At 32.0% G+C, this 26,823-nt stretch overlaps 1 protein-coding gene across 5 annotated transcripts in view; it reads left to right on the plus strand.

Moving 5' to 3' along the window:
• Positions 1–6,964: 6,964 nt before the first annotated feature.
• chas (chascon) overlaps positions 6,965–26,823 on the plus strand; it is an 88,644-nt gene continuing 68,785 nt past the window's right edge. For 3 of the 5 annotated variants that reach the window (XM_089702229.1, XM_089702232.1, XM_089702233.1), the window contains exon 1: positions 22,263–22,422. Coding sequence is in view for 1 of the 5 variants with exons in the window: in XM_089702234.1 (XP_089558360.1) it covers positions 20,618–20,695 (78 nt within the window). In the remaining 4 variants the exon portion in view is untranslated. Of the gene's footprint in view, positions 7,233–20,597; positions 20,696–22,262; positions 22,444–26,823 lie in introns of those variants that run through there. The other 2 variants (XM_089702234.1, XM_089702230.1) reach the window with 2 other exon arrangements.

Here is a 26,823-nt window from a genome sequence, read left to right on the forward strand (position 1 = left end):
TAATAACTAGTAAGGAGATATAAGCGATATGATATCGATTTTATTGTTTCTTCAATACAATTCCTAATAAGTATATACTTATTCCAAATTGTTTTTTTTTTATGATTTTTAGTTATTTTATGAAATAGGTTTTTAAAATAAGATTTTCCTGTCCAACAAAACACTATTTACTCAGAAGTAAACAAGTTCCGAGCCAGTGCAATCAGATAAGCTAGTCATGTACCTTTGATTGTAATCATTGTATGACAAATTTTGTGACGTGTTCATGAATCTGCATTTAAAAGCTCCTCGTAGTGTTTAAAGGATTGCTTAATAGTTAATAATTATGGCTTTGAATAACTGTTTTACCTATTAAATTTTTATAGGATGTGGATGCACTTCATAATTCATATAACAATAAGTAAGTATGAGTGAGTCTTGTGGAGTGGGTTTTAGTTTATCTAAGAAATTTTCTAGAAGAAATTGATAGCTTTTAGAGCGGGGGCACACGATGCGTTGCGGCGCCGCACCGCAAAGATTTCACCGTGTCAGTGGGCACACGAGCGGTGCGGCGCCGTAACGTTTTTATGTCGCAGCGGCGTCGTAGCAGCGTTGCACAGCGTGTCCTTCCTTGTGATGCAAGACAACTGAGCGGTGCCGCTCCGACGTCGCACCGCATTCACCCCTCCCCGCCTCGTCTTGGTGGTTACAAGTCCGGTGCGGCGCCGGAGCGCATCGTGTGACATGCCACAGATATTTCTATGTAAGACGACGCAGCGACACCGCTCCGGCGCCGCACCGCCGCCGCAACGCATCGTGTGCCTCCGCCCTTAGGGTTTGATCAATATCGGATATTAACTGTGTAACAAATTAGTGATTTGGATGAGAATCAAGAATATTTTTAATGATTAAACAATTTTAAATTAAATTGTTTTAATTCTATTGCTACTTTAAAATGTACGGAATTATAATGATTTTTGGAAATAGGTGCTTTTGAATACTATACACAACAATAAAACAAAAGGCAACTTTAATTCTCGAGTTTCAATTTTACGCGTAATCTGACATGATAAGTACTAATTTTAAAGGGAAATATTGTACTAACGGATGTCTTTGTTAAAAAGCATACACACTAAGAAAACAAACACGGCGAGTACATATTGTCCGAATTTTCCATTTTAGCGTTGTTTGTATTGTATAAATGAGTCAGGTGAGATATCCCATTTTGGGGACCATGAAAATTTTAATCTTAATCATTTCTTATTAAAATTTGAACATGCATTTCTGCGTCAATATTTTAAGAAATAACATGGAGAATGGAGATATAGGTTTTGTCGGCTGCTTGGTTGAACGCGCTTATCTCGGTAACTAGATGGTTTCAGATCGAAAAATTTGTTTTCTATTACATAGTCTATCGAGGAAGACTAGTAAAGATTTTAGAAAGGAATGTTATGTTGAGTAGTGTTGTATTGTCGTCGAATATCATCCTTTTTAATCGAATAAAAAATATTTCCACTACATATTTTATTTGAAGCACCTATTATGTTCTTTAAATTTCATCTTATTGAGCTTACTGTACAGAAAATATATAAGAATTTTCATATTTTACCGATTTAAATCCTAATGTGTAACTAAATTCGAAGCATAGTATGGTGTTGGTGTGCATATTATCTATGTTAATTATTCCTTGAATAGAATTCTAAAGTCTTAATATGTCATCAATTTACATCTTGCATTCCGATAGAAGCTGGTGGGTGGAAATCCTTGGAATAAAGATGACAAACACTGTTCACACATTATAATAGAGTCATTTGAATACTTCCTTTATTATGTTTTATTTAATTATGAAGGAAAGTCATCGTCACCACAGAATCCATGAATATTTTACCTAGGTATGTATTTCTTGTATAATCTTATATATAAAAATGAATCGCAAAATGTGTTGGTAAGCGCATAACTCGAGAACGGCTGAACCGATTTCGATAATTCTTTTTTTATTGTATTCCTTGAAGTACGAGGATGGTTCTTATGTAGAGAAAACGTAAACATGTACCACGGGCGAAGCCGGGGCGGATCGCTAGTCTTATATATAAAAATGAATCGCAAAATGTGTTGGTAAGCGCATAACTCGAGAACGGCTGAACCGATTTCGATAATTCTTTTTTTATTATATTCCTTGAAGTACGAGGATGGTTTTTATGTAGAGAAAATGTAAATATGTACCACGGGCGAAGCCGGGGCGGACCGCTAGTATGAAATAAATTTAAACTCATTAAATTACTTATACATAAAAATATAATGATTATAGAAGAGAGAGATATACCTGAAGTCTGAGACCTAGTGACCTGTTTTACGGGATTACACCTACAGGCTTCAGCTTTCTACACCAAAAGCCTGTATACAGCGGCGGCCTTACCCATTGCGAGGCTCCGGGCGGCAGGCCCTTTGCGAGGCCCTTTGCTCTTTGTGAAGTGTATGTGATGCGCTGTCATGCGAAAGTAGGTCTGGTTGTTTGGTTTAGGTATTTGTCATGTTTGAGGAGAAATGATAAAGTTATACAAATGAATAAAATTTGAGTTTTAAAATATTTATATATTTATACATAGAAAGATTTACCAAATTAACAAATACAGAGATGATAAATTTTAAAATTGATATTTGCGGCTTTTCCTAAGGCTAAAATCTTTAATTAAAGCACAATAATCCAACGAATGAGCTACGTCATTTTCGATTGAAAGAATAGCAAGGGCTGAAAGCCGATCTTGTGTCATCGATATCCTCAAATATGTTTTAATAATTTTAAACCTCGAAAAAAAAACTCCTTTCAGCAGACGCAACTGTCACAGGTGTGGTGGCAATAATTCTCAGGACTATTTTGATAGTGGGGTAAACTTCAGTTAATTTGTTTTCTATTATGTATTTCAGCACAGAGATAATATCGTCGTTTCCTTCATACACACGCATGAACATACTCAGTACACGCACACATTTTCATTTTTTTAAATTTGCTTGGGTGGGTTGTTGCGCGAGGCCCCTGCAAGAGCGAGGCCCCGGGCGATTGCCCCGTTCGCCACCCCCTAAGGCCGCCGCTGCCTGTATATGGTAATTGAATACCGATGCATACCGATACATATGTGTGTTGTGAAAAGAAATGAACGATTTATTTATTTATTCCATTCTCTTCGCTTTCGTGAAGTACCTACTTGAAAACTACCTTTATAAAGTTACATTATCACAATTAAATATACCTATCCTTAGATACATTTTCAGTGAAAACTTCTATTAAGATTTCAAAGAAACATCAAGAAGTTTTCGGTCATCAATATTCGCATACATACTTACTTTTCGATTATCACATTTATTTTTAAAATTACGAACACAAAATTTGCATCAGTTGCTGATTTGCAATTGATGCAAATTGGGCAATACGTTCAAAATTATGGGCAATACGTTCGTCATATCCAAATCCAAACTAATAAAGTACAATTAATATGAAGGCTTAATACGTTCAAGCTTCACCTTCTGACTCACGCTGTTTATATCTCAATAACTTTTTATGGCACAGTTAGGTGCTAGTTGTGCCAAATTTGCACGTTAGCGAGCCCACACAACATTGTGTTAACTGGTTTAATAATATAATCCTGCGTTTAGCCTACGCGAGCCTTATATGGGGATCTACGTTTATCACCTTCAACTGCTACTACGTCCTTTAAACGAATTATTAATAGCTGGATGGTTCCGGCTCGGAAGCTTTAATGCTTTTCGGCTAATAAATACTAATTTTAAGTGTGGCAGTTTACGCAATTTAATAGACTGCAAAATTTTATATACAATTCGATATCGTAGTTGAATTGGAGTTGTAATTAAAATATTTAGGTGTTTTTTAGTTTCTTTATTACATTATAAATGTAGGTTAATAAGGAATAATTTAGTTATTGTCGAGTGGATTATTAAATCTTTATTTCCATTCCAACCTGAGTGCGTATAATTCTGTATAATATAAGCAATTTCTAAAATATATACTTAAAACTATATCCACGTATTAATTAAGTGTGCATAATATAAGCAGAATTTCCTTACTTTATTATGTTTAAGTGCATTCCAATTTATTAGGTTTTGTACACTCAGCTAGAGCTAAGCCTGAGTGCTTTTACAAACAAATGACACATTCCATGAATACAAACCAACAATGAACACACAAATACACAAATATGGCAATATGTTTCTTGACTACGATTACACTATTATATATATTGTATGGGGTGGGTAAGTATATCAATCATCAATTTATGATAAAATTCCCCATCTAGAATTAATTTATTTTTTACATTTATTAAAATATTCAGCGTGGTTATTTGTTTAAGCTAAGTTTTTACCTTCGGACTTTTCTTTATTTCATTACAAGTTGTTTGACTATTTTTATATAGGATGTAGACAATATCATTCTTGTATAAATAATTTAGTGCGTAATAAGTAGAGTAAGAAGGCGGATCTATTAAAATACTATGCACGCAAATGAAGTTTTTTAGTTCCATGACTTGTTTTTTGCCGGTCTTAATTGATTATAGGACTGCTTATTTATGTAACTACCTATTTATATAAGAGATTTAGGAAAACATAACGACTAATATACATGATTGGTAATTAATTACCTTTATTAAATTAATTAGTGAACCAACTCGCCCAGAAGTCAAATATTTTAAGAAGTTTATAGACAGAAAATCGAAGTTTCACGGAAATTTTCTGGTAACATTTTCTTTTCATACATTATAATATTTAATTATTATTGCAAGACTAAATGTAGGTATAATACAGAATTTGAAAGATATTTAAACATTGCAAAGGCATAATGCCTTTAAAAAAAGAAACTTTTGTAAAATTTTTGTATTTTACCTACGTTTTTAATTTTCATATAATATTTATGATTAAATGATTAAAAGATTATGTACATAGAGCCACCATAGAGCAGCAAAGAACTTACTTTAACATCAACGTGCCCACTAACTTAAATTCTTTATTTAATTTTATTTATTTATGTTAAACGTTAATAATTTCAAAACAATTTGTAATATCGATGCACACGGTTAATTACATAAACTGTACAAGTTGCCTCAATTCAATCGATCATACATACGTAATAAAACAAGTTTTACGAGTAGGTATGTTCACATAAACGACTCAGCATTTGTTATTGAGATAAACATTGTCTTGCACCTGACATCTGAATGTTACAAGACGTCGTAACTCATAATTGTTATATGATGTATTAATGCCGCCTTCTGACAATTTAATATGAATTATTATCAGATCTGGACCTTACAAAATACCGAAAATTGTATATATTATAGTGATAGGTTAAGATGTGATAATGTATGAAATTATTGCTTCGTTTGACGCTAGATGATTCTAAATCTATATTTTAGTAGATAATTACTGTTTTCCCATTAAATGTTGTTTTCCAGTTGAAAATGAAGTAAGTTTTTGTGTACACTATTTTAAGAATTTATGTGGAGAAAAAATGTCTCTACATTCGCAAGATACAGAGAAAAAAACGTCTCTACATTTTTTTCTAGCAAATATTAATTACAGTTATAATTTTTTAACTATAAACTTGCTTGTACAAAAGTTCTTAAAAATCATCAAGCTATGAAATATTATGTTTACCCATGTTTTCTTACATAGTATCTATGTACACACATGACTACAGTACACGACTATAGACATAATAGGTAACAAGAAAATTCCTTACGAGTTTGACTTTTAACTTACCTCAATTGACGTACATGCTGACCGTACCTTATGAACTATAACAATAAGTAATAACCAATACGCATGAGCATATGTGCGTTACATTATTGCATGCAACAAAAGGCTACAAATTGTAACATCATTATGACTGGCGCCTACGCTTCATTGCTATGCAACTGGTCGAGGTAGATCAAACTCGACCCGCCTACCTGCTATTTCTCAAATACAACCTAATTTAATATTCCTATTTGGTCCTTGAATGGTTTACGTAATCTTTGCCTGATAATTTGAAACGTGTAAGGACTGAATGATATTATATTTTATCAATTCATAACAATAATATTATTTATATTCATTATTATAGTGGTGGTTATGTAAGAATAGCTTTATATTTTAGTGTTTACCTAATTTAACAATTTTTGACATATTATATTCTCATAAATTATTGGTTATTTAACTGACAAATAAGATAAACAGAATATATTCAGAAGCTGTGAAACTACAGGCATAGCTATATTAAGTAAGTAAGCTATTTCTAAATAGAAAATTTTATACAAATAAGTGTATTAACGGTCATAAAGTACATAATTACAAAAGATAATAAAATTTAATTAATTTATGTATGTTAATACGTTGCCTGCTACTTAATGGCTTTATTACTATCTTAATATAACAAATCTCTAACTGGCTCTACCATATTGGAAACATGAATAAACTAAGAATATTTCTTGTTATTTTCTGCATATAATGCAAATTATGAGAGTAGATATACGATTCTTATTTGAATGACATCGTTCGCCAATATTTTTTAAACATAATATACTACTTCTAGAGTCTTGTATAAATAATATGCCCGTCAAACTATTGACCGATTTAACTAGAAGAACAAACAAAGGCGTCATTCAGATCCTCATTTTTGGCTTGTATTGTTAAAACCAATATTGTCTTTACCTGACCCACTCAAACATTGACTGATACCACAAATATTAATCTCCGCTTACTAAAAACACAAGTACCTCCTAATTTTCTTCATACAGGTTCTCTGGAACCAGTCTTATCACATACAAGAATCAAGTTATTGAGCAAATTAAATATTAAATCATGTCCATAAAAAGATTCGACTTTTCGCTCCGAGTTGATTACGAATAAAATAAACATTTAAAGGTACGGCTTGTCCCGCGGCCGGTATGGTCTGCCCCCACTCTCGCGCAAACAGGGTGTATGACGCTTGTATTCTGTTTGTCATGCGTACCTCTACGCTTTAGTCATGTTGTATTGAACTCACCGTCGACCGCTCGTCTTCCATCGATTCGATAGCCGATACATTTACCAACTTTTCTCAATGAAAAGTCAGTGAAAAGTGCAAGTAACTAACGTAGTACGAGTGCAGTGCGAAACCTCTTGAAGTTGTAAAGTTTTCCCGTCGCTGTGGTCACGTGTTTTTCAGTGTTTGTTTTGTAAATAATAGTGTTGCGTAACGCGAGAAGAATATATTTCAGCGGCAGGTAATTTATTACATTCCATCTGTTTATCTGCATTTCAACGACTCTACCATTCATATAATATATATTTAGTGATGCGTATCATGAGATTGATTGTGGCTAAATATATGAATATTGTAATTTATAAACGTGTCATTTCTGCTGATGATTAAAACAGAATAAATTTACATTTCTTTAAATTTTAATAGCCATTTCCATAATTAACGATTATTATCTTCTTGAAATGAAAAGTTAATAAAAATTATGTTGAATTTATTTATACGTGAATATAAAGAAACAAGGGAGATGTTATTTTATCTGATGTAAAATAAAAATTTTATTCAAACCATTTTGTTAACGTTCCATAAGTTAAGATTAGGTATGACATAATACGTCAGTGGTGTATGGGTGTGCGCATATTATTATATTTATATTTATTCAATGACGCACAGCGTTAACAAATTATTTGGTAGATTATATTTAGGCATCATTTATCACTCTTACTTGATATCTATTATCAAATACTAATGTATTGGCAAACATTAATCATTTGTGCAATGGATTCAAATGATCATTATGCCACTTAAATATGTGGTAATAAATAAAATATTTGTAGTGCCTACTGAGATAAAATATGGCCAGTGATATAATTATGAAACACTTAATCGAACGTTTGGTTATAATCAATACAAATCGTTAATGGAGTTGGCGCCAAACTTTACAGTTTTATAGTTTTATGAGTTCAATGTCAAAGAATAAAAAAAAGCATAGCCATTTTATAGCATTACTTACAATGTTTTTTCAATAAGGTACGTAAGAGTATTGTGTACGCGCGAAAAATATCAACCAACTTTTGCAGTGGAATAAACAGGACATAAAAAGTAGTTGCTATTATATGTACATTATAGACACATTTCCGGTCATGAGGACTAAGGTTTAAGGAAGACACGGCGGAAATTGCTGGTGTAAACATTAATGGTTATCAGAGAATAAAAACGTTAACATTCCTTGCAGAACATTCTGCCTTGCAAAACAATAAATTTCAACGATTAGGTGTTAAATAAAAGCTTATCTTTTCATCTCAACATCTTCTATTTGTTCTGTGCAAAGGAATATTTTTTGTAGGATTCCTTATTTTGCCTGTATTTACTTATGTAATGGTAGAAAAAAGGCATGTGGTTCGGGGTAAATAAGTATGTACTTCCAGAAAATATTAATTAAAACTAAGTAAGAAATTAATTTAATAATGATACCTATTCCGTTTTGTTAATAACAAGGCTTCAAAAATAATGGCCGAACAGACTGATAATATTTGACCATATGATAAAAGTTATTTACCATTGACAAATTATTAACACAATGGAAACATAAATTAATTCAAAATACTAATTTTATATTATAGATACATAAAAGCAGGTAAGATACAACAGTAATTGATAAAATTATAATGATTTCCCTATAGCCTACACTGATATTGCCTTGTATACAATACCTAAATGTGGTTTATAATATATATATATCTAGGTGATTAATCTCTGTGTTTGCATACTTGGGAATAAATTAATGGTAAACGCAAAATCTATAATTGATTTAAATTAATTGATGCATATTTTAGTTGATATAAATTAAAACTCTGAAGTAGAAATCTGACTTTTATGAATACAAATGATCGTATATGCATGGAATTTTATTTCTAAACTTAAACGGTTTAGGTAATAATATTGTCACGCAGTTTACAAACTCCTAATCGTAATTATAATTGACCAAATACCTAATATTAAGAAGAAAAAGAAAGGTAGAGCTCAAAGTATTAGTGTCGCTTTTTAAGAGTAGATACATGTATAGGTACCTAGATAAAATTACCGAGAGAGATATTGTAATTTTTAATATGTATTAGAACAGAGTATACATACACCACATAATATACTTATTACGACCATCGCAATCACACCCATAAAACATTTAAATTGAATACATTTTCATGTCTCTACGTAATTGTAGCCATTGACTTTGATAGAGGTAAAAAATTGCTGCAAAAAACGAATTGTCTTGGACATTTATAGGCGTTATTATATTAAGATTGAAGTATAATGACAGGTATAGTTTTTCAGTTGCGCCTACGCATGCTTTGTTTTGTTTCGGACTAGCTTTGATACTGTTATTTAAGAGCAATGCTCCGAATGAGTAATTTTATAATACTTGTTTAATAATGAGTAGCTATGAAAATGTATATGCGTGGGAATTGATTTGAATTTCGATTGATAGTAGGTACATATTACAGATTGATTTAGCTTTTATTAAAGGACCTCTATCGTTGAAAGGATTAATATAGGATAAGGTAGGAAAAATTTGAAACAATGGGGAATATGGAAAAACGCGTAGGTCACGCCAATATCGAAAAACAAGTAAAAGTCACGTTGTGATTAACAAAAAGCATTTCTTATTTTTACTTAAAAAAAAACTCTATTTTAAGTGTCGCGTAAATTCTACATGTAGCGTAAAAAAGATGTTAGTCATTACATCCTTGATTTCATAGAAAATATCCCATTATGATTCACTATCCTGGTAGTGTCACATAGTACCTTCAGTTCAATGTTGTGTCACTGTACTATGCAATAATAGGAAGTACAAAGAACTGTCTAACGCGATAAAATATTTATATAAGGAAATTTGTCATCAAGTATTTACCGCAAAAATTACATGGTGATGATATTTTCAACGTGAATATAGTTGTCGGTTCCATAATAGGGTTAATACATTTACACCTCTTTCACGCAACGATCGTAGCACACTTGAGCTTTTTTTTTTAAATAAATGTTACTTTTCGGTTGTATTCGCTCTATGATTGTAAATTGTATCTAATGTAATAATTATTGTGCAGTACATAGGAACTGAATGAACCTTTATTTTAAAGTAATTCAGATTTTAATGTTTTTTTTTTCGTTATTTTCATCTTCATCTTATTACCATATGACACAATATAGTAACCAGGTTAAAGGAATTAACGTTTTTTTATATTTGTAGTAATTTTTTTGCGAAGACTGATTTTGCTGCACTGTTGACTTCATTCTGTAAGAAAATATTTGATTTATACCACCTTTATCAGATGCGATCTATTTAGCGTACATAATTATGTTGCAATTACCGTAGACTTTAGTAAATGTAAGTACAGAGCCAGACCAATTAAATACTCAAGGTGTGGTTAGATATCCTGTCTAAATACCAGGTAAAATGTATTAAATTCCAGCGTAATTTTACCCACAGCCATATAACACTCGATAAAAACTTGCAAATAGTCGCTTTTTTTCACTGTTTCTAAGGTTTTGAACCATGTTTGGCAAGTAATTAACAAATGCAATTAAATATTAAAGTGCTTATTAGGTCAAAATGGTTTATTGTATTAAAAAAATATTAGATTTTTTTTGAAAGTAAATCCTTATTGGGGTGGAATAATTAATGCAATTATTTTGTCCAAATATGGATTTATGACTACTTACTTAGATCTTTCGTATATCTTCTAGATTATTGGCTATTGAATCTGTTAGAATCTTTGCTTTTAATCATAAAACATATTTTAAACTATCATTTAAACAGGCTACGCAACAAAGGAATCATTTTTATAAAATTGTTACATTTTTCGTATTCGTATTCGCGATATCATTTCTTATTTTCTCAGAATAATGTTTAAAATTATTTAAAAGTTCGTAGATAACCGTGATACGTGCGGTCCTGAATCGAAAATAAACAATTTCAATAAAAAATCTATTAGATAATAATTTTATAATAGACAAATTAAAATAATTTCAATATCACCGTGACAATTCTGTTAAGTAAGTCGTTTCCCTCCACACATTATGAATTATTTATATCTCCACGAACTGACAATTTATAAACACCAAGGACAGATCTAAGTTCATGTTTGTTTCATAACCGTGAATATTCTTTGTAAATCGTGACGTGTGATGAGTTTGATAGTGAGCTTGAGAGATTTCGCCCTTTATATTCACACCGCGTATTTCAGTATGAATTCAGTGGCACGAATGATAATAACAGAGGTTGGCAGCTGACCCTAGACGACAAGGCCTTTGCCGTGCGCGCGGAATTCGGAACACAATCTTGTTGTCATTGAAGCCCAGTCCAGCTGCTTTATGGCCTCACATGCTTCTTTATTTGTAATGATCTGATAAATATGGTCCGGTGCTTTTATGGGCATGATGGATTATCGCAATTTGCTGCGAAGTCGGGCAGTTGACTTAATTTAAGGTTAACGAAATTCCGGCAGTGCTCAATGATGCTAATTGAACGTGAAATGTTATTATAGTGAACAAGACTGAAAATAAAATATATGCAATAAATATGACTGAAATTGCAATATTGATATGATTAATTGATTAGGCCACAGACATATTATAGCTTCCGCCCACGACTTTGTACGTGCATCCCCGTTTTTCCCCGTTCCCGCAAGAATTTCGGGAAATCCTTTCTTAGCGGATGCCTACGTCCTAACATCTACCGGTATGCCAAATTTCAGCCCGATACGTTCAGTGGTTTGGGCTGTGCGTTGATAGATCACTATATCAGTCACCTTTGAGTTTTATATAATTATATAGATATGAATTTCCATTCATCACATTCTTTTTAAATTAGAAGAATGCTATTTTTGCGTGAAAAATCATACCCAAATGCATGCAATATCATAGGTACTATGTACGTTGAAAACAATATACCTACGCAATAACCTTTACAAAGAGGAAATTAAGAATTTTCTGCTTAAATAATCATTGCAAAAAAATTCAAAGGTTACAATTAATTATATAAACGCCTTACCGTTGTAAGAACTTGACCGACATTGGAGGCCGTTGTAGAGTGACATCGGCTGAATAATAAACAATAGACCGGGAGATACTGACACAAAATTTCGAGTCATTTGTAACAAGGATGGCGGTTCTACAGGGGTCTTAGTACGCAATGACAAAAAGAAAAATGATGGTGTGAACGCTGGTACCGGTGGCTTAGTCGCGTGGGCGTTTGTCGAACTCGTCGGAAAAATAGCGAAAGTCAAACGATTTGTAACACAAAAATTTTAGAATTTACCGATAGCCCATAAAAAAGTAGTAGGCGGTAGTGACATGCCATACTTTTCCGGTGTGACTTACAGCCCGCCATACCGACGCGAATGTGTTGATTTAAATAAAACAATCATTCAACCATTTGTACCAGGCTAACTTTTGCACAGGTAACTATCGTCGTGCAGCCATTTACGAAAATCGCCATGCCATACTTTTTGGACGATTCCAAATGGTCGCCATACCGCCGAAAATCTGCAAAAAATTTTTATTTCGCCAAACTTTTTGTACCAGTATTGCATTTGGATTTTTGGAGAGTATTTGATAAAATGTGACCATTATTATATTTGCCATACTTCTAGTAGGGGGAAAAAGTGCTGTCATACTTGAAAACTTAATTTATTATTAATTTATATAAGTGAAGATTTCCAACACATAGATCTTTGAAATTTTGTATTTATATTTGTTGATCCTCAAACTTACAGGAAAAATAAGTGCCATACTGTTACAAATCGTTTGACTTTCGCTATTTTCCGACGAGTTCGACTAACGCCCACGCGACTAAGCCGCCGGTACCAGCGTTCACGCCATCGTTTTTCTTTTTGTCATTGCGTACTAAGACCCCTGTAGAACCGCCATCCTGTTACAAATGACTCGAAATTTTGTGTCAGTATCTCCCGGTCTACAAGTTAATTTGGGTATTATTTGCCAACAGGGACATTATTATATTATTATCGTAGTAAAAAATATTGTTTTTAGTAATTTTTTTTTGAAAAGCTAATAATGTTTTATCTTACAATACTAGAAATATACTGCTATACATTGAAAACAATGTTTAAAATATTTGATATAATAGAAATACTAAATATAATATAGATGGGGTAAAGTCCTAAAAAAGTGAATACTATTTTTAACAGTTTTAGTGTTGTAAAGAAAACGGGATTAGCCTATTTGCTTTGCGGAATTTACATAGTTCCCCAACGTCCTATTGTAGTTTCTTACGTAAAACTATAAAAAAAAATATTTTTATCATAGGTATTAAAATACTACCTATTGATTACTGTGTTGTATATTATTGTATATTACAAAATGTTTTGTATATTTTTTTTGTAATATAGAATAAAAAATTTACAAAAGACGCATAATATTTAAATAAATCACATGTAGAGCATGTAGATATACTAATATAGAGACTTTTTTCTTCCGCGTTCTTATCGTTCATACTTCTTCCCACGCTGCATTATAAATTGTACCAGTTTAAAAGGACCCGTGCTTTAAAACTTTTTATATTAAATCTCGGTTCAATGAATGTGGTGATGCGTTTCATTTGAGAAAACCAGTTGTCAAAATATTTTATATACTTAATAATCTCTTGAAATACGATATGGGTAGCTTACTGAAGGGGCCGACAAATAATGATGTAATTTACGAACGGTTTAAAAACTTTTAATTAAGAAGTCTTGAAGTAAGATGCGTTTAAGATATTTTTTCTTGTAACTGGTAAAGTTCTTGTGATTTCATACTAAGTACTATGTTATATGCATACCAAAAAGTATACAACGTAGAAAAATAAATAAATAAATATATTTACATCATAATAATATTAAAAGTTATGTCGTGAACTTGAATACAAAAATTCTAAAAATTTCGATTTAACAATATGTTTTCAAGAATCGTTATAAGTTATAAAGATGACATATTGGTTAGATAATTATTATTCATAGGCGAAGAAACAATTAGGTTCCATGCATATAACGATAAGTAGGGTTTCGGTGTAATCTGTTTAATTTACCTTTAATTTCAGTATTTTAAGACTACTTTCAGCGTATTTACCCTTAAACTCCACGTCTATAAAATAAAATAAACCAATTTTTTGCAAACCAATATCATAAAGTCCAGTTTCCAGTCCAGCAATTAAATTCCTAAAAATGTATGCATTCCAGTTACAGTTATAAAATGTAAACAAATCTTTGTTTACATTTTATAACTGTAACTGGAATATGAAATAACGGGAATAGGAATAATTTTTTTTCAATATTTTATCAAGAAGTCAGTTACTAGTACATAAGTAGTTTTATAAACACTGAAAGACTGTTCGTATCAACGACCTTCAGTATCACTGATCGCTAACCAATCGAGCAAATAAATATTTTTCGACCACCTCGATAAAATTTGTTTCACATGAACAAACAAAATTATGAATAACTTTGTAATTTCACGTTTTAAGATTTAAACGATAAAAGAGTCACGTAGCGTAACGTTTTTATTTACTTCATAGACTTAAGTCGTCTTTGTGTATTATCAGATTGTTTATTTCTAGTCTATTTTACGAGTTTGTGTTAATGTGAATAATGTGTTTGGCATAATTTAGTACACATAGATAACATTTTGAAAAAATACCCATATAATTATACAGTTTCGTTATAATTTATACTGTTCTTTAAAATAAGTCATAGTAAGTATATTATTCTATCGTATCGAGATATAAGCACATTTTGTTCCATTTATATCACTTAAGTTGTTGCTTTTCGCTTTTGTAGATGGGTGGATTAAAATGATACAGTATCCATTAGATTTTATGTTACATACGTTAACAAAAATGTTGTGTGGTTTTATGAAACCACGGTAAAAGTGAAACTTAGGCACAAAATTATCGTATTTGTACGATAATTATCGTACGGTTCGACCGTCACGCGACATGCGCTACACAGACCAAAAAGTTTGAGATGATGTAATAAAAGTTTCACTTTAAAATTTTGTACTGTTCCACTCTGAGATATTATTGAACTAGAAAACTGCTATAGCTGAATATTATTAGCATTAATTAATCTTATACACGATCGTATATCGATAAATTGAAATCAACATAACTAAAAACTACAAGCTTACTTCAAACTTGATTATTACCATTAATAACTCGCAAAAAACCTTTTAAAACCTGATTTTTGACCATATACGTCCTATTAATTTATGTAGCACCATAAAAATTGCATCGTAAAAAATAAATTTACGGTTTCAACTCGAGAATGATGTTTTGAAACTGGCAATACATTTTTTATAATATTTTCCTTATTAGGACCTATACCTACCTATAATCATCGATTCCAAAAGTCTATTGTGCGATGTCTTATGAATAATTCATGGCATGAGCCAGAATCTGATATCGAGTTTACGAGATTTGAAACCACACGGGACTAACAATTCGTATTTGGTGTACGCAATTTAATGTTCAATTTGGTATAGCTCGTACAATGAATTAGTATCTATGGATTTCCAGGATTCTGCTTTATTTGCGATTACAATTCACAAACCACTATCTTGTGTTTGGATTGGAATACGTAATATGCGTATGGAATACGTTAATAGATGCTGTTTTGTTTAAAATTATTGTTGTTTTTTTATCGTGTACAAAATATTTAAGTGGGGACATTTTGTGCGCGTAATTTTTGCTCTATGTAAAGTCTTATAAATTAACATAGCGTATTAACAATACTGGGATAAAGAACAATATCTCAATTCGTAGATGTATGTTATAGCTTCTTAGGTTGATATTACATTAATTTCTAGAAATCACCATACTATCAATGGTATATATAACACTTACATGGCTTATCTTTGAAATCAATTAAGCTGAAAAAGTATTTTAACTGTTTTGTTCTTTTAAATGTCAGACCTAAAAGCCAAAAGCCTCTAAGAATACGAGAAAATTACCAAATGTACGACCTTCGTGGTTAATTAGTTTGCCGATACAATTAACAAACAGTCCCTCAAGACGAATTACGTCAAAAGTGACTCCTACGCACGAACAGTAGTGGACAGGAATTCTTTGTACATTTCTCATTGGTTTTGGGATTGTGAAATTTGTATGTTTATTTGAGTGGTTTGCGCGATTGGAATGTATTGCAGTAATGGTGATATTCAGTTACCGAATGGTTTGACACACATAGTAATTCTAGGTTTGTAAATAGTGAATATAGATTTGTTTATATTTGGTTTTCTACATAACACGACCAATAAACAACAGTATTAATGTTTTCGTAAAAGTAGAGGTGGTCTCTACATATTTTTTTAACGTACTAGCTAAATTAAATGATGAACGGTACATGAGGAATAATTTATTTCCATAAAGTAGGTAAAGGCGATGCAAAAATATCCTATAAATCAAGTAGATTGCGTGCGATTGCGTTCTATCTTATTATAAACAGAAGAACCATTAAATACATAATACCTAAAACAATCACATTCAAAATCTAATCTAAATCGTCTAAATCATATGAAGCATAAACTTGAACGCCTTAGAATCTAAGAAAACTTGTATGCTATTGTGAAGTTTGCTAGAAAGTGTAGGCGTCGTTACTTTAAGAAACAATTACTTTTGCGGTCCTTGCCCTGTCAAAACAGCAGCTCCTCCTTATTTTTATTTAATAAAAAAGAAACACTCATTATTGAGGACATCTCTCAATTTTGGGAACATCACTCGGAAATAAAAACGAAATTTAAAAGTGGGTTATGCGAAGGTTTTTTTGGCAGACTCTTTGGCAGACTTTTTGGCATGTGGTTTTAAGAAAGTATGTTTTACAAGTTTCCTTTCTAGGAGGTCAGGCGGGTATTGACTCATCGTTGTTTCGTATGGGTGGCACGTTTATATCGGATTCTTCAATCACCATTCGTAAATGATCGTGCTTTATTAGCTTTGGCAGGTGCAAAGATGTTGCGAAGTAATTTTGCTTTGATATTCCATAAATACGCTTTGTCGAATCCTTCTAATATTATAAATGCGAAGTTTGTATGTTTGTTTGTTTGTTACTTCTTCACGCAAAAACTGCTCTACCAATTTTCATTAAAATGGGCAAACACATAGATGATAACATGATTGGTTTTATTCCGAAAATCCTACGGGACCGGGAACTATGCGGGTTTTTCTTTGACTACGCGGGCGAAGCTGCAGACGAAAAGCTAGTTATACATACATATTCTTATTTTCTAATGTGTGGTATATTTTAAGCATTTAAGTACATATTTCAGTAGTGCATAACAATTTTAGCAATCTAGTTAAGTGCCAAATAAGCAGCGAAAGTATTGATTTTAAATACACTTTGTACATAATTTATTCAATTAATACGAAATAATTGATTGAACCAAGACTTTTGTAAGTCAAATAGATAAAAAAATGATAGATTAAATGTTTTCAACATCTACATATAGTTAATACTTTAAATTACAAATCTCACGCAATTTTGTGAAGATTACCTATAATTAATATACCTGATTAATTGTAATTAGTAAAGAAACATCAAATTACATTAATTTTTGCTCAACCTTCTATAAGTAGGTGCATTAATACATTTGAAATTGTTTTTCATTAATTCAATTAGCATAAATTAATCATGTTTTCGTAGTCGGTATCTTATATATAAAAATGAATTGCAAAATGTGTTGGTAAGCGCATAACTCGAGAACGGCTGAACCGATTTCGATAATTCTTTTTTTATTATATTCCTTGAAGTACGAGGATGGTTTTTATGTAGAGAAAACGTAAATATGTACCACGGGCGAAGCCGGGGCGGACCGCTAGTTTCAAATAAAGATGTTTTTATATTGGTTGCATCTAAACTTTATGGTGTCGAATCCTTCGGGGTTTATGGACCTAAAATTAATGAATACCTACATTTTAAAAGCATATAACATATTAATATGCATTGTAAATTATAAGAACATAGATGTATTTAACAGTTATAGTTATAGCATTTTTAAGCTATTCCATAGCTAGCAATAGCGCGGCGACCGAATGCAAAAATTCCGTAACGAAAAAACCTAACTCCCCCACTCCAACCGGCACAGCGATGCGATGCTATACAATAGCTTTACCGCGGAAGTCCTCGAGTGCCACGTATTTTTTTAGTTGTTTAATGGTGTTATTGTTTTGTCTGATCAAACCAGCACATCCTAAAATTATGACTAGGCATTTGGTCAACGTGTATGCGTAGGCAATACGCATATATTCCAGAACACAAGTACAATTTTACCACTGTTTTATGTTTATGATACTTACTTATGTATGGTGTGTAGCACAGGTGTAGGCCATATTTCGTCAGGTGTATCTAGGAACAAATATGGGCAGATGATAATGAAATGGTGATCTAATTGTTATTACAATTGATGTAGTATTTACGATAAAGAATACTTAGTTCAAATGTTTTTTAACATACATAATTATAATACAGATGAGTCAGGTGTAGGAGACAAATGAATACAATTTAATAATTGTAATTATTTTCTTATAATTCCGGGTAATGTCATGACTCTATAGTGTAATAACTGAAGTATTTCCTATTGTTCTGTATTTTGTATTCAGATCGTAAGTAGATCGGTTTACGCTAAATGTTAGCGGAATAAATATAACCTTCTCCGTCTTTGGCGGAATACAAAATAATTATTTCGCGTTCTGACCCTACATCCGTGATGTAATCAGTAGCAGTATGATATCTACGTAACTAATTGTACATATATAAGAAAAACTAAGGAATTGTATTCTTTGATTGATAATAACGCGCCTACTGAATTACCGACATTTATGTTGCTATGTGCAGAATCTTATAAAATACCTACATTTCATTTCAACTATTTAATATATTTAAACAAGAAATAAACAAGTATTGAAGTGTAATCAGCATATAGATAACTACAAGCATATATTTTGGTGACGAGATTTAAAAAAAAAAAGCCTTTATACCTCAGAAACGTCCCGGCTCTACCAAAGTTATGCTGACATAAGCTATGCACACAGGTATAAATATTTTATTCTTTTCGAGCTCATTTGGTACAAACAAATAAAATAAAATTTACCCTAGGCAACGAGGCAACAAGTAGTACAATTATTTCAATATTATTATAGCAACTTAGTACCGGTTCGAGCGTAGTTAATTGATAATTGAGTTTTTTAAATACAAGTAGGATGTACTCGTGTACTTTTAAATAATTGACATTACACATGAATGCAATTATATGAAACAGGAAGTTACGAAGACGTCATGGATGTGTCAAAGGTCAGATTTTCTTCCAAGTTTCAAGTACAATGAATACAATGATCGCCGCTTCATTAATTACAAGTCAATTACTTATTTCTGTGTTGTTTGAGTCAGAGGATTTATAGATGTGGTATTAAATAAAGACCTTAATTATCAAAGAATCATTAGTTTGTAAGATCAGTCTATAAGATCAACATTGAAATGGATTTGATTATGTAATCTTTATTTATGAAAACACAAAACATTACCACAGTATTACAATATATTTCCTACATAATCTTATGTTTGTTTACAATCTTTCTAGATTTATTTTCAAGAGGTTTAAATAAAAACAATTTTAAATGTCTGCTCATTAAATATGTCAAGGGATTAAAAAAAACATATAAAAATATCTTTATGTTCGCATTATGTAGCAATTTAAATAAATATATATCTTCAATGTAGAGTCTTTGAATTTTAGTTCGAAACATTTGTCCTAGAATTACCAATGTCCACGATATGTATACATACATCGTGTGACAATGTTATATTTGTATTACGTCACAGAACACATCGCGAAGGTCGGATTATTGAAAACGAATGTCTGTACAAACACTATTTCTAAACGCTTTCCATTGAAGCACTCAATAACACATGTTTTGTGGTTAAATTGCAACGGTGATAGGTTACGTGTTTTTATAATAACACTAGCTGTGCCCGCGGTTTTACACGCATTACTTTGCTCTTATTGGCACATCTTAGCGTGCCTATAGCCTTATAGACTTCGATAAATGGACTATCTAACAGTGAAATAATCGGTCCCGTGGTAAGCATGTTCTAGCAAACAAACAAACTCTTCAGCTTTATAATATTAGTATAGATTAATATATTGCAGAACATGTGAATTATTTTATACAAAAAGAAACAAACATTAACACAAAGACCTCGAGAAACCTTATGTTTTTAAATCGCCACACCTGCTTTTATGGGTGTAGTAAACATAATTATAGAACTTGATGAATAGATTATGTGGTAACTATGAAATATATAGAAATAAATAACATAATTTTAAATAATTTAAAATTAAGTTTCCTCTATTATCATAACTTCACTAAAATTATTTATTCTATATATTAAGTTATAATGTGAAAAATATAATAACAAAAATATAAAATTTATTAAATAAATTTTTAAATAGAAAAGTTAATTTATTATAAAAACTAAATCTTGAATGCTTGTATCAACTGCATATCATTATACCATTACAAAAATTTTCATAAAATTTAAGTATTGTAAAAAATAAAATCTTTTTCCAGGTATCCAGTGATGCGCTGACATGCCCATCACGGCGTTGCAACGTGAAACAGCATCTGTGTCCCCCGTCAACCCTTCGTATGAAGAGGCCCTGGCAAATGTAAGCATAATAAATAACAATTATTGTTATAGGAATAAAAGAAATGCTATGTGTTGTAGAGCATGTGAATGTGTGTGTAAAAGCAGCGGTAAGAACTACCAACTTATATTAAAAGGAAGAGGATTTGTGACATAATTACAGTAACTTTTAAATTTATCAGCAGATTATTGCATTAATTCATAGAAATCGGTTACAAAAATGTCATAAAGAAACTGGTATGTCCAAAAACTAGAAGTTCGATCACATAATACTTTCTACACAACGTAAAAATCGTTGTGCTTAATTTTTCTCTTCTGACCAAATTAAACAATGGAGACAAATGGATGATGATGATGAATTAGTTTCTTATTAAAGCTATAACTTAAAGAGGTTGCAGAAATAATAAAATATTTAGAGAAATAGGTGAAAAGTAAATATGAATGCAACGAAGGAGCGGAGAAAGTATTCTTTGTTTATTTGCGTGTAAAGAAAAACAGAAAGTGTTTCAAGAATTTAAAATGTAATTGAATAAATTAAGAAAGAGCAATTTTTATTAGACATATAAGTACGAGTATATTTCAATACATCGATAATCATTATCGTAAATAGTAATGGATAGTTTAAATTCAAATTATTATAAGAAAACTTACTTGTTAGATTAATGGTAGAATTTAACAGAGATATAGCATGAGGTTAGGAGTATTAAATGTATGTAATTGTAACATTATCTGTAATCTTTTAATAACACAGTGTGAAGACAGCGGTACTTAATTACTGAGCGGCCGCCTGTAGCGCCTACTATAAAATGTAGCTCAATTTTTTCATTTATTTTTACTATTAACTGTATTATAATTATATTTTAAGACGTGATCCTTCTGTATGCTTTGTATGTTTTTATTCACTGTAAATATTCAATTAAAATCATAGTTGTCAAGTTGTATTATGCATAATTATATTAATTGTACCTTGTTATATCGTTTCTACGTGAGGTACATAAAGATGTGTAAAAATTACTATACAATTTTATATACCTTTGCATTTACTTTAAAATATAACTTTTAATATAAAAAAATAATATGCATTTATTCAAATTTATTTCGACCGTAGTAAAATATTGTTTCCTTTATTTGATTTAATATCGTTAATATTATAGACGCTTATTGCACTGGAATGTTACAAAATGTCCATATTTATCGAATTTAGCAAATTTTATAAGCAAACGAATATTGAATTGTGCAATAAAGCATGTAACCTTAATTTACATACGTTTGTCGCTAATCATCTATTACCTCGAGTCGCAAATTCGCAATTCACATGCCACTTGAATATTTTCCTAGAAATGAACGATTAGTTTTTTACCTTTGTCTTTTTTGCTTCGAAGATTGTTACGTTACGTAAATAATATCAAGAAAGCGAATTTTAAATCATAGAACTGAGATAAATAACTAAACATAGAAGCAGCTACTGCGCTTCTACGTTATCACAAGTTACCTCAGATTGCTCCATTGTGCGAATGGAAAATGTTCATTATAAGGCAAGCGGACATGTACTGGCTGGTACAATTCACTTGCATACAATGGTTTAATATTTTAGTATAGTGCAGTTAACAGCCTCAGGCGCGCGGTGATTTCGCGTATACACATTTCACAGAAAAATTACGTTTCAGTTAGCATTGTGACAGTTATAGTGCTTGTGTTTAAGTGCTGTGTAACAACGTCACGTGGATTCATAGATTTAATAATATCTAAGTATTTAATAGTTTTATAAAAGTATTTGTTCCAGTTTATGATACGGTTGTTCAAATAGAAATTAACGGCTCGCGTGTGTTACGTTCATTAAATTATAAACCTTGGTTATTTTATGGAGATCGATGTTATTGTGTACTTAGCGAGTGTTTATCTTAATAGTGTACTCACGACTACGCTATTACGGCTACCGATTTTATACAAATAAAATTATTGCGTTATTGATTTTTCTATAGGTTACGATTGCATGATGTGGTTTATTTTTATTTTGAGTTTTGGTTTAGGTGTAGGTGTATAATATTATTTAACAGAATACATTCGTTATAATTACAATCAACGTAAATCTCAACTTACGTAGGGCGAAACATTCTATCTATCTTTAAAATTGTATTATCTCTTATAATTTTCATTCACACGTGTGCTTTGAGCACTACTTGGATTTATTAAATTTTCTTTACTTTTAGTGAGCCATTTTCATTCTTAACCAATCTAACTTAATAAGTGGCGAAGATAACAAATTTTTTCTTCAATTTTCTACCAAAAGATCTGAGAATTTACTTATGTAACTTAGATGTTTTGTTAAGAAATTCAATCTATTTCAATAATATTTTGATTGAATATTTAGAAATTATTTAATGCATAGGCAATCGGAAATGAATTCACGTTTCTATTAAGTGCCATATCACACTAGCGGATTGCGAGCGGTTTCAAAGCGGAGCGGGTGCGCAACGAATACGTTGCGGGCGCGCAACGAACACGCCGCGGTTGCGCAGCGAATTCGTTGCGGACGCGTCATTTTGTATACTCTCGCACAAAAGCCAGCCCTTCCGACTTGCCTAACTTCCATTCAATATTTCCATCGTTTCTGTAGCACTCAATTTTTTAACCGTACTGTGGAAATGCACTTACTTAACAGTTAACTAAAGATGTAATAACAACTGGAGTTGTTAAAAAAAGGTGCTATAAAATTGAATTACTAGGACTTTTAGAATGTACCATACATTCCAAAAGTATGTAACGACTGACCAGTATAATCTCTCCCATAGCAACGTATGTTATAAAGAGATTTTGTGAACCTAATTATGAGCAAAGTGATAGTGAGTTGCTGGTTGCTTGATAAAATTTTCTATTCACTGCTATTTATCTAATAATAAGATAGCCCTGTTTTAGTTAAGGAGCTTTAACATTTATTTCACTAACGAACTTTCTTAATGAGCAATTAAGTTATCTGATTGCATTTCGACCAAGATTTAATAGATAAAACAATACCCTAAACATTAACATGTTATGAAACTCGTAAAAAATAATGATCTCATAATTATTATACTATCACAAGTTATAAGTAACAACCAGCACGGATTCCATTTTGTTAATGAGTGTACATGACTGCGACGTAAACGTTGCGCATCTGCCACGCGTCCGCAACGAATTCGCTGCGCAACCGCAACGTATTCGTTGCGCACCCGCTCCGCTTTGAAACCGCTCGCAATCCGCTAGTGTGATATGTCACTACAGCAGAATCGTGCTACTATTGTGTCTCTAGGGATAAAATTAAAATACATAGTGCGTAAAGCGAATCCAATATAATAAAGTGTTGAATAACGATTTGCGATACACTATCAAAAGAAATAATTGAACCAAAACGAAGCCGTCAATGGACAATGGACAAACAATACCTTTCCATTCAGTGAGAGTCTTCATTGTGTGAAGCGATTTCATGTGGTAATTAGTTTGAAAATATTTGGGAAAATATACACACATTATTTTATGATTTTTTTTATAAGTATATCTGGGATAACGTAATCAGATAGAGCGAAACCATTACTTTTTTAGATTTGAGTCTCTGCATTATATTTTTTGTTTATGTCTGTGGATGCTTTATCTATACTTACAATTATATAAAAACAAAGAAAAAAATGTATCTAGAAAATTTCGCCAGCTATTTCTAGTAGTATATTTTATCTAAAAATGACGCACTTGTTTCGTAGGCCTTAAATTATAAACAATGCACGACAAAATAGGATTTGAATGAAAAAAACTTGATACAACTCTGAATTCCCCAAGTTATGGTTAGAAACAAAAATTGATATCAAAACATAAATTGATATATGCATATCTACATTCATGGCTCTACATTTATAAAAAAATTTATCGCAGCTACGCTCAAATCTTAGTTATTACTTGTTACATCAAAGAGGAAAAGTCACTCCGCCTTCTCCATTAATTGCCCCATACACATACATCATTGAGTAACACCATAGATTCGATGTTAAAAACTCGTGTGAAAAGCGCTATTTCGTAGTAATGCTCAACTAATTTATGCTATCCTATAAATCCACTCGGAGTCGTGTCTAGAACATTTTCTCACACTTTACCAAGTACGCAAAGCGACACGGATTAAGTAATATGCAATTTGTTCATTGATCAGGGTTACGCAATGCCATAGAATGACAATTTAAGAATAGCCGGCTCACCTTGCCGCGTGGGAGCGCTGTACCTACTACCACTGTATAAAGATACTACCGCGTTTGCAATCTTTTTATCAACCGTTTATTGTGATAGTTTTTCATATTAAGGAGGTATGTAGGAAAGTATATGCAACTGCTGGTTCACTCCGTCGTCTTCAAAATTTTCTTCCCATCCCAACCAAAATTCTGCTAGCACAATCCCTCCTTTTACCCATACTTGACTACGCCGATGTAAGTTATGTCAATATTACCGTAGACCAATTAAATAAGCTCGAACGTCTCCAAAACCTTTGTATCCGCTTCATATTTGGTCTACGGAAATATGACCACGTCTCTGAGTTTCGTTCTCAGCTCAAGTGGCTACCCATTCGATTTCGCCGGGATGCTCACGTGCTGCAACTTTTATATCAAGTTTTGTTTAACCTCAAAACACCGAAATATCTCAAGTACAATTTCGTGTTCAGAGGAGAAAACGGAGATTCTGTCCGCTCATCGGAAAAGCTCCTATTAATAATGCCAGCGCACCATACAAACTTTCTGGATCACTCTTTCACTGTTCGTGCAATCAAACTATGGAATGCATTGCCGGATCCAATCAAGAAGGCTCAATCTGTAAATACTTTCAAAAATATGGTTCGTGATTTTTATCTTTCTCAATGTCCCTAGTAGTTATGTTCATTTATACAGGGTGTCCCAAAAAGTAGTGATATACTGAAGCTGGGAGGTAGAGGACTTAGAGGGCTATCCGAATCACCCCCATGTGTGTTATGCGATTTTTCGTATTTTCGGAGTTATTACATTTTTTTCAATTTTTCATCTATCGCCGAGTACGATGAGATTTTTATTTATGGTGACGTGAATTATTGCGCTAGATGCTTGTTTTTTTTGTGTGCTAAGCTGAAAGATAGGCCAATTCAGTATGGTAACATTTACTATCGTTAGATCTTCGAATGGAATAAAAAAAAGAATTAAATGCTATGAAAGATAAAATTACCCAGTATGTTCATAACTTCAAGGGCCCATAAAAAAATAAAATCACATAAAAAAGGTTTTCCATTTGGCTTTTAAAAACTTGCTCTATCGATCAGGTAGCTACCCTAAAAATTTCATTTTATTATTCTGAAGGCTTCAATCGAAAAATTGAAATCTAAATGTGGTAAGTGCAAAATTTTTATTAACATGATGATTATTAAAACCAATAAATAGGTGTTTAAAAGTGAATTTTTTTTAAATAGCCCCGCTGTTGCTCAATGCAAGTGCGACATCACCGTAAAAAGTTGTCTTTTTAATGTCTGAATGCTCTTTTATCATTTTTAATGGTTTCTTCTGCTACTATGAATTTCCGGGTTATTTCGTCCAAATTGTGGCAGTCTCTCGTCTTTGTAGTATCCCCACGGAAAAAATTCAATAGGGTTTATGTCCGGAGACCGTGGAGGCCAGGCTAAAGGGCAAAAATACCCTGAAAGATGGATTGGTCGTTGCAGCCTGCGCATGCGCCGGTGACGCCTGCTTTAAAGCCTGGCCTCCACGGTCCCTCGAATAAACCCCATTGATTTTTTTTCAATGGGGATACTAAAAAGACCTCGGCTACTTGAGAGAATGCCCCAATTTGGACAAAATAACCCGGAAATTCATAGTAGCAGAAGAAACCATTAAAAATGATAAAAAAGCATTCAGACATTTAAAAGACAACTTTTTACGGTGATGTCGCACTTGCACTGAGCAACAGCGGGGCTATTTAAAAAAATTCTGGTAATTAAACACCTATTTATTGGTTTTAATGATCATCATGTTAATAAAAATTTTGCACTTACCACATTTAGATTTCAATTTTTCGATTGAAGCCTTCAGAATAATAAAATGAAATTTTTATGGTGGCTACCTGATCGATAGAGCAAGTTTTTAAAAGCCAAATGGAAAACCTTTTTTATGTGAT

Source organism: Colias philodice, chromosome 13, assembly GCF_061535455.1.
Source record: "Colias philodice isolate Cphi_HAF_F1 chromosome 13, ilColPhil1 Martin Lab GWU primary, whole genome shotgun sequence".
Lineage (NCBI taxonomy): Eukaryota > Metazoa > Arthropoda > Insecta > Lepidoptera > Pieridae > Colias > Colias philodice.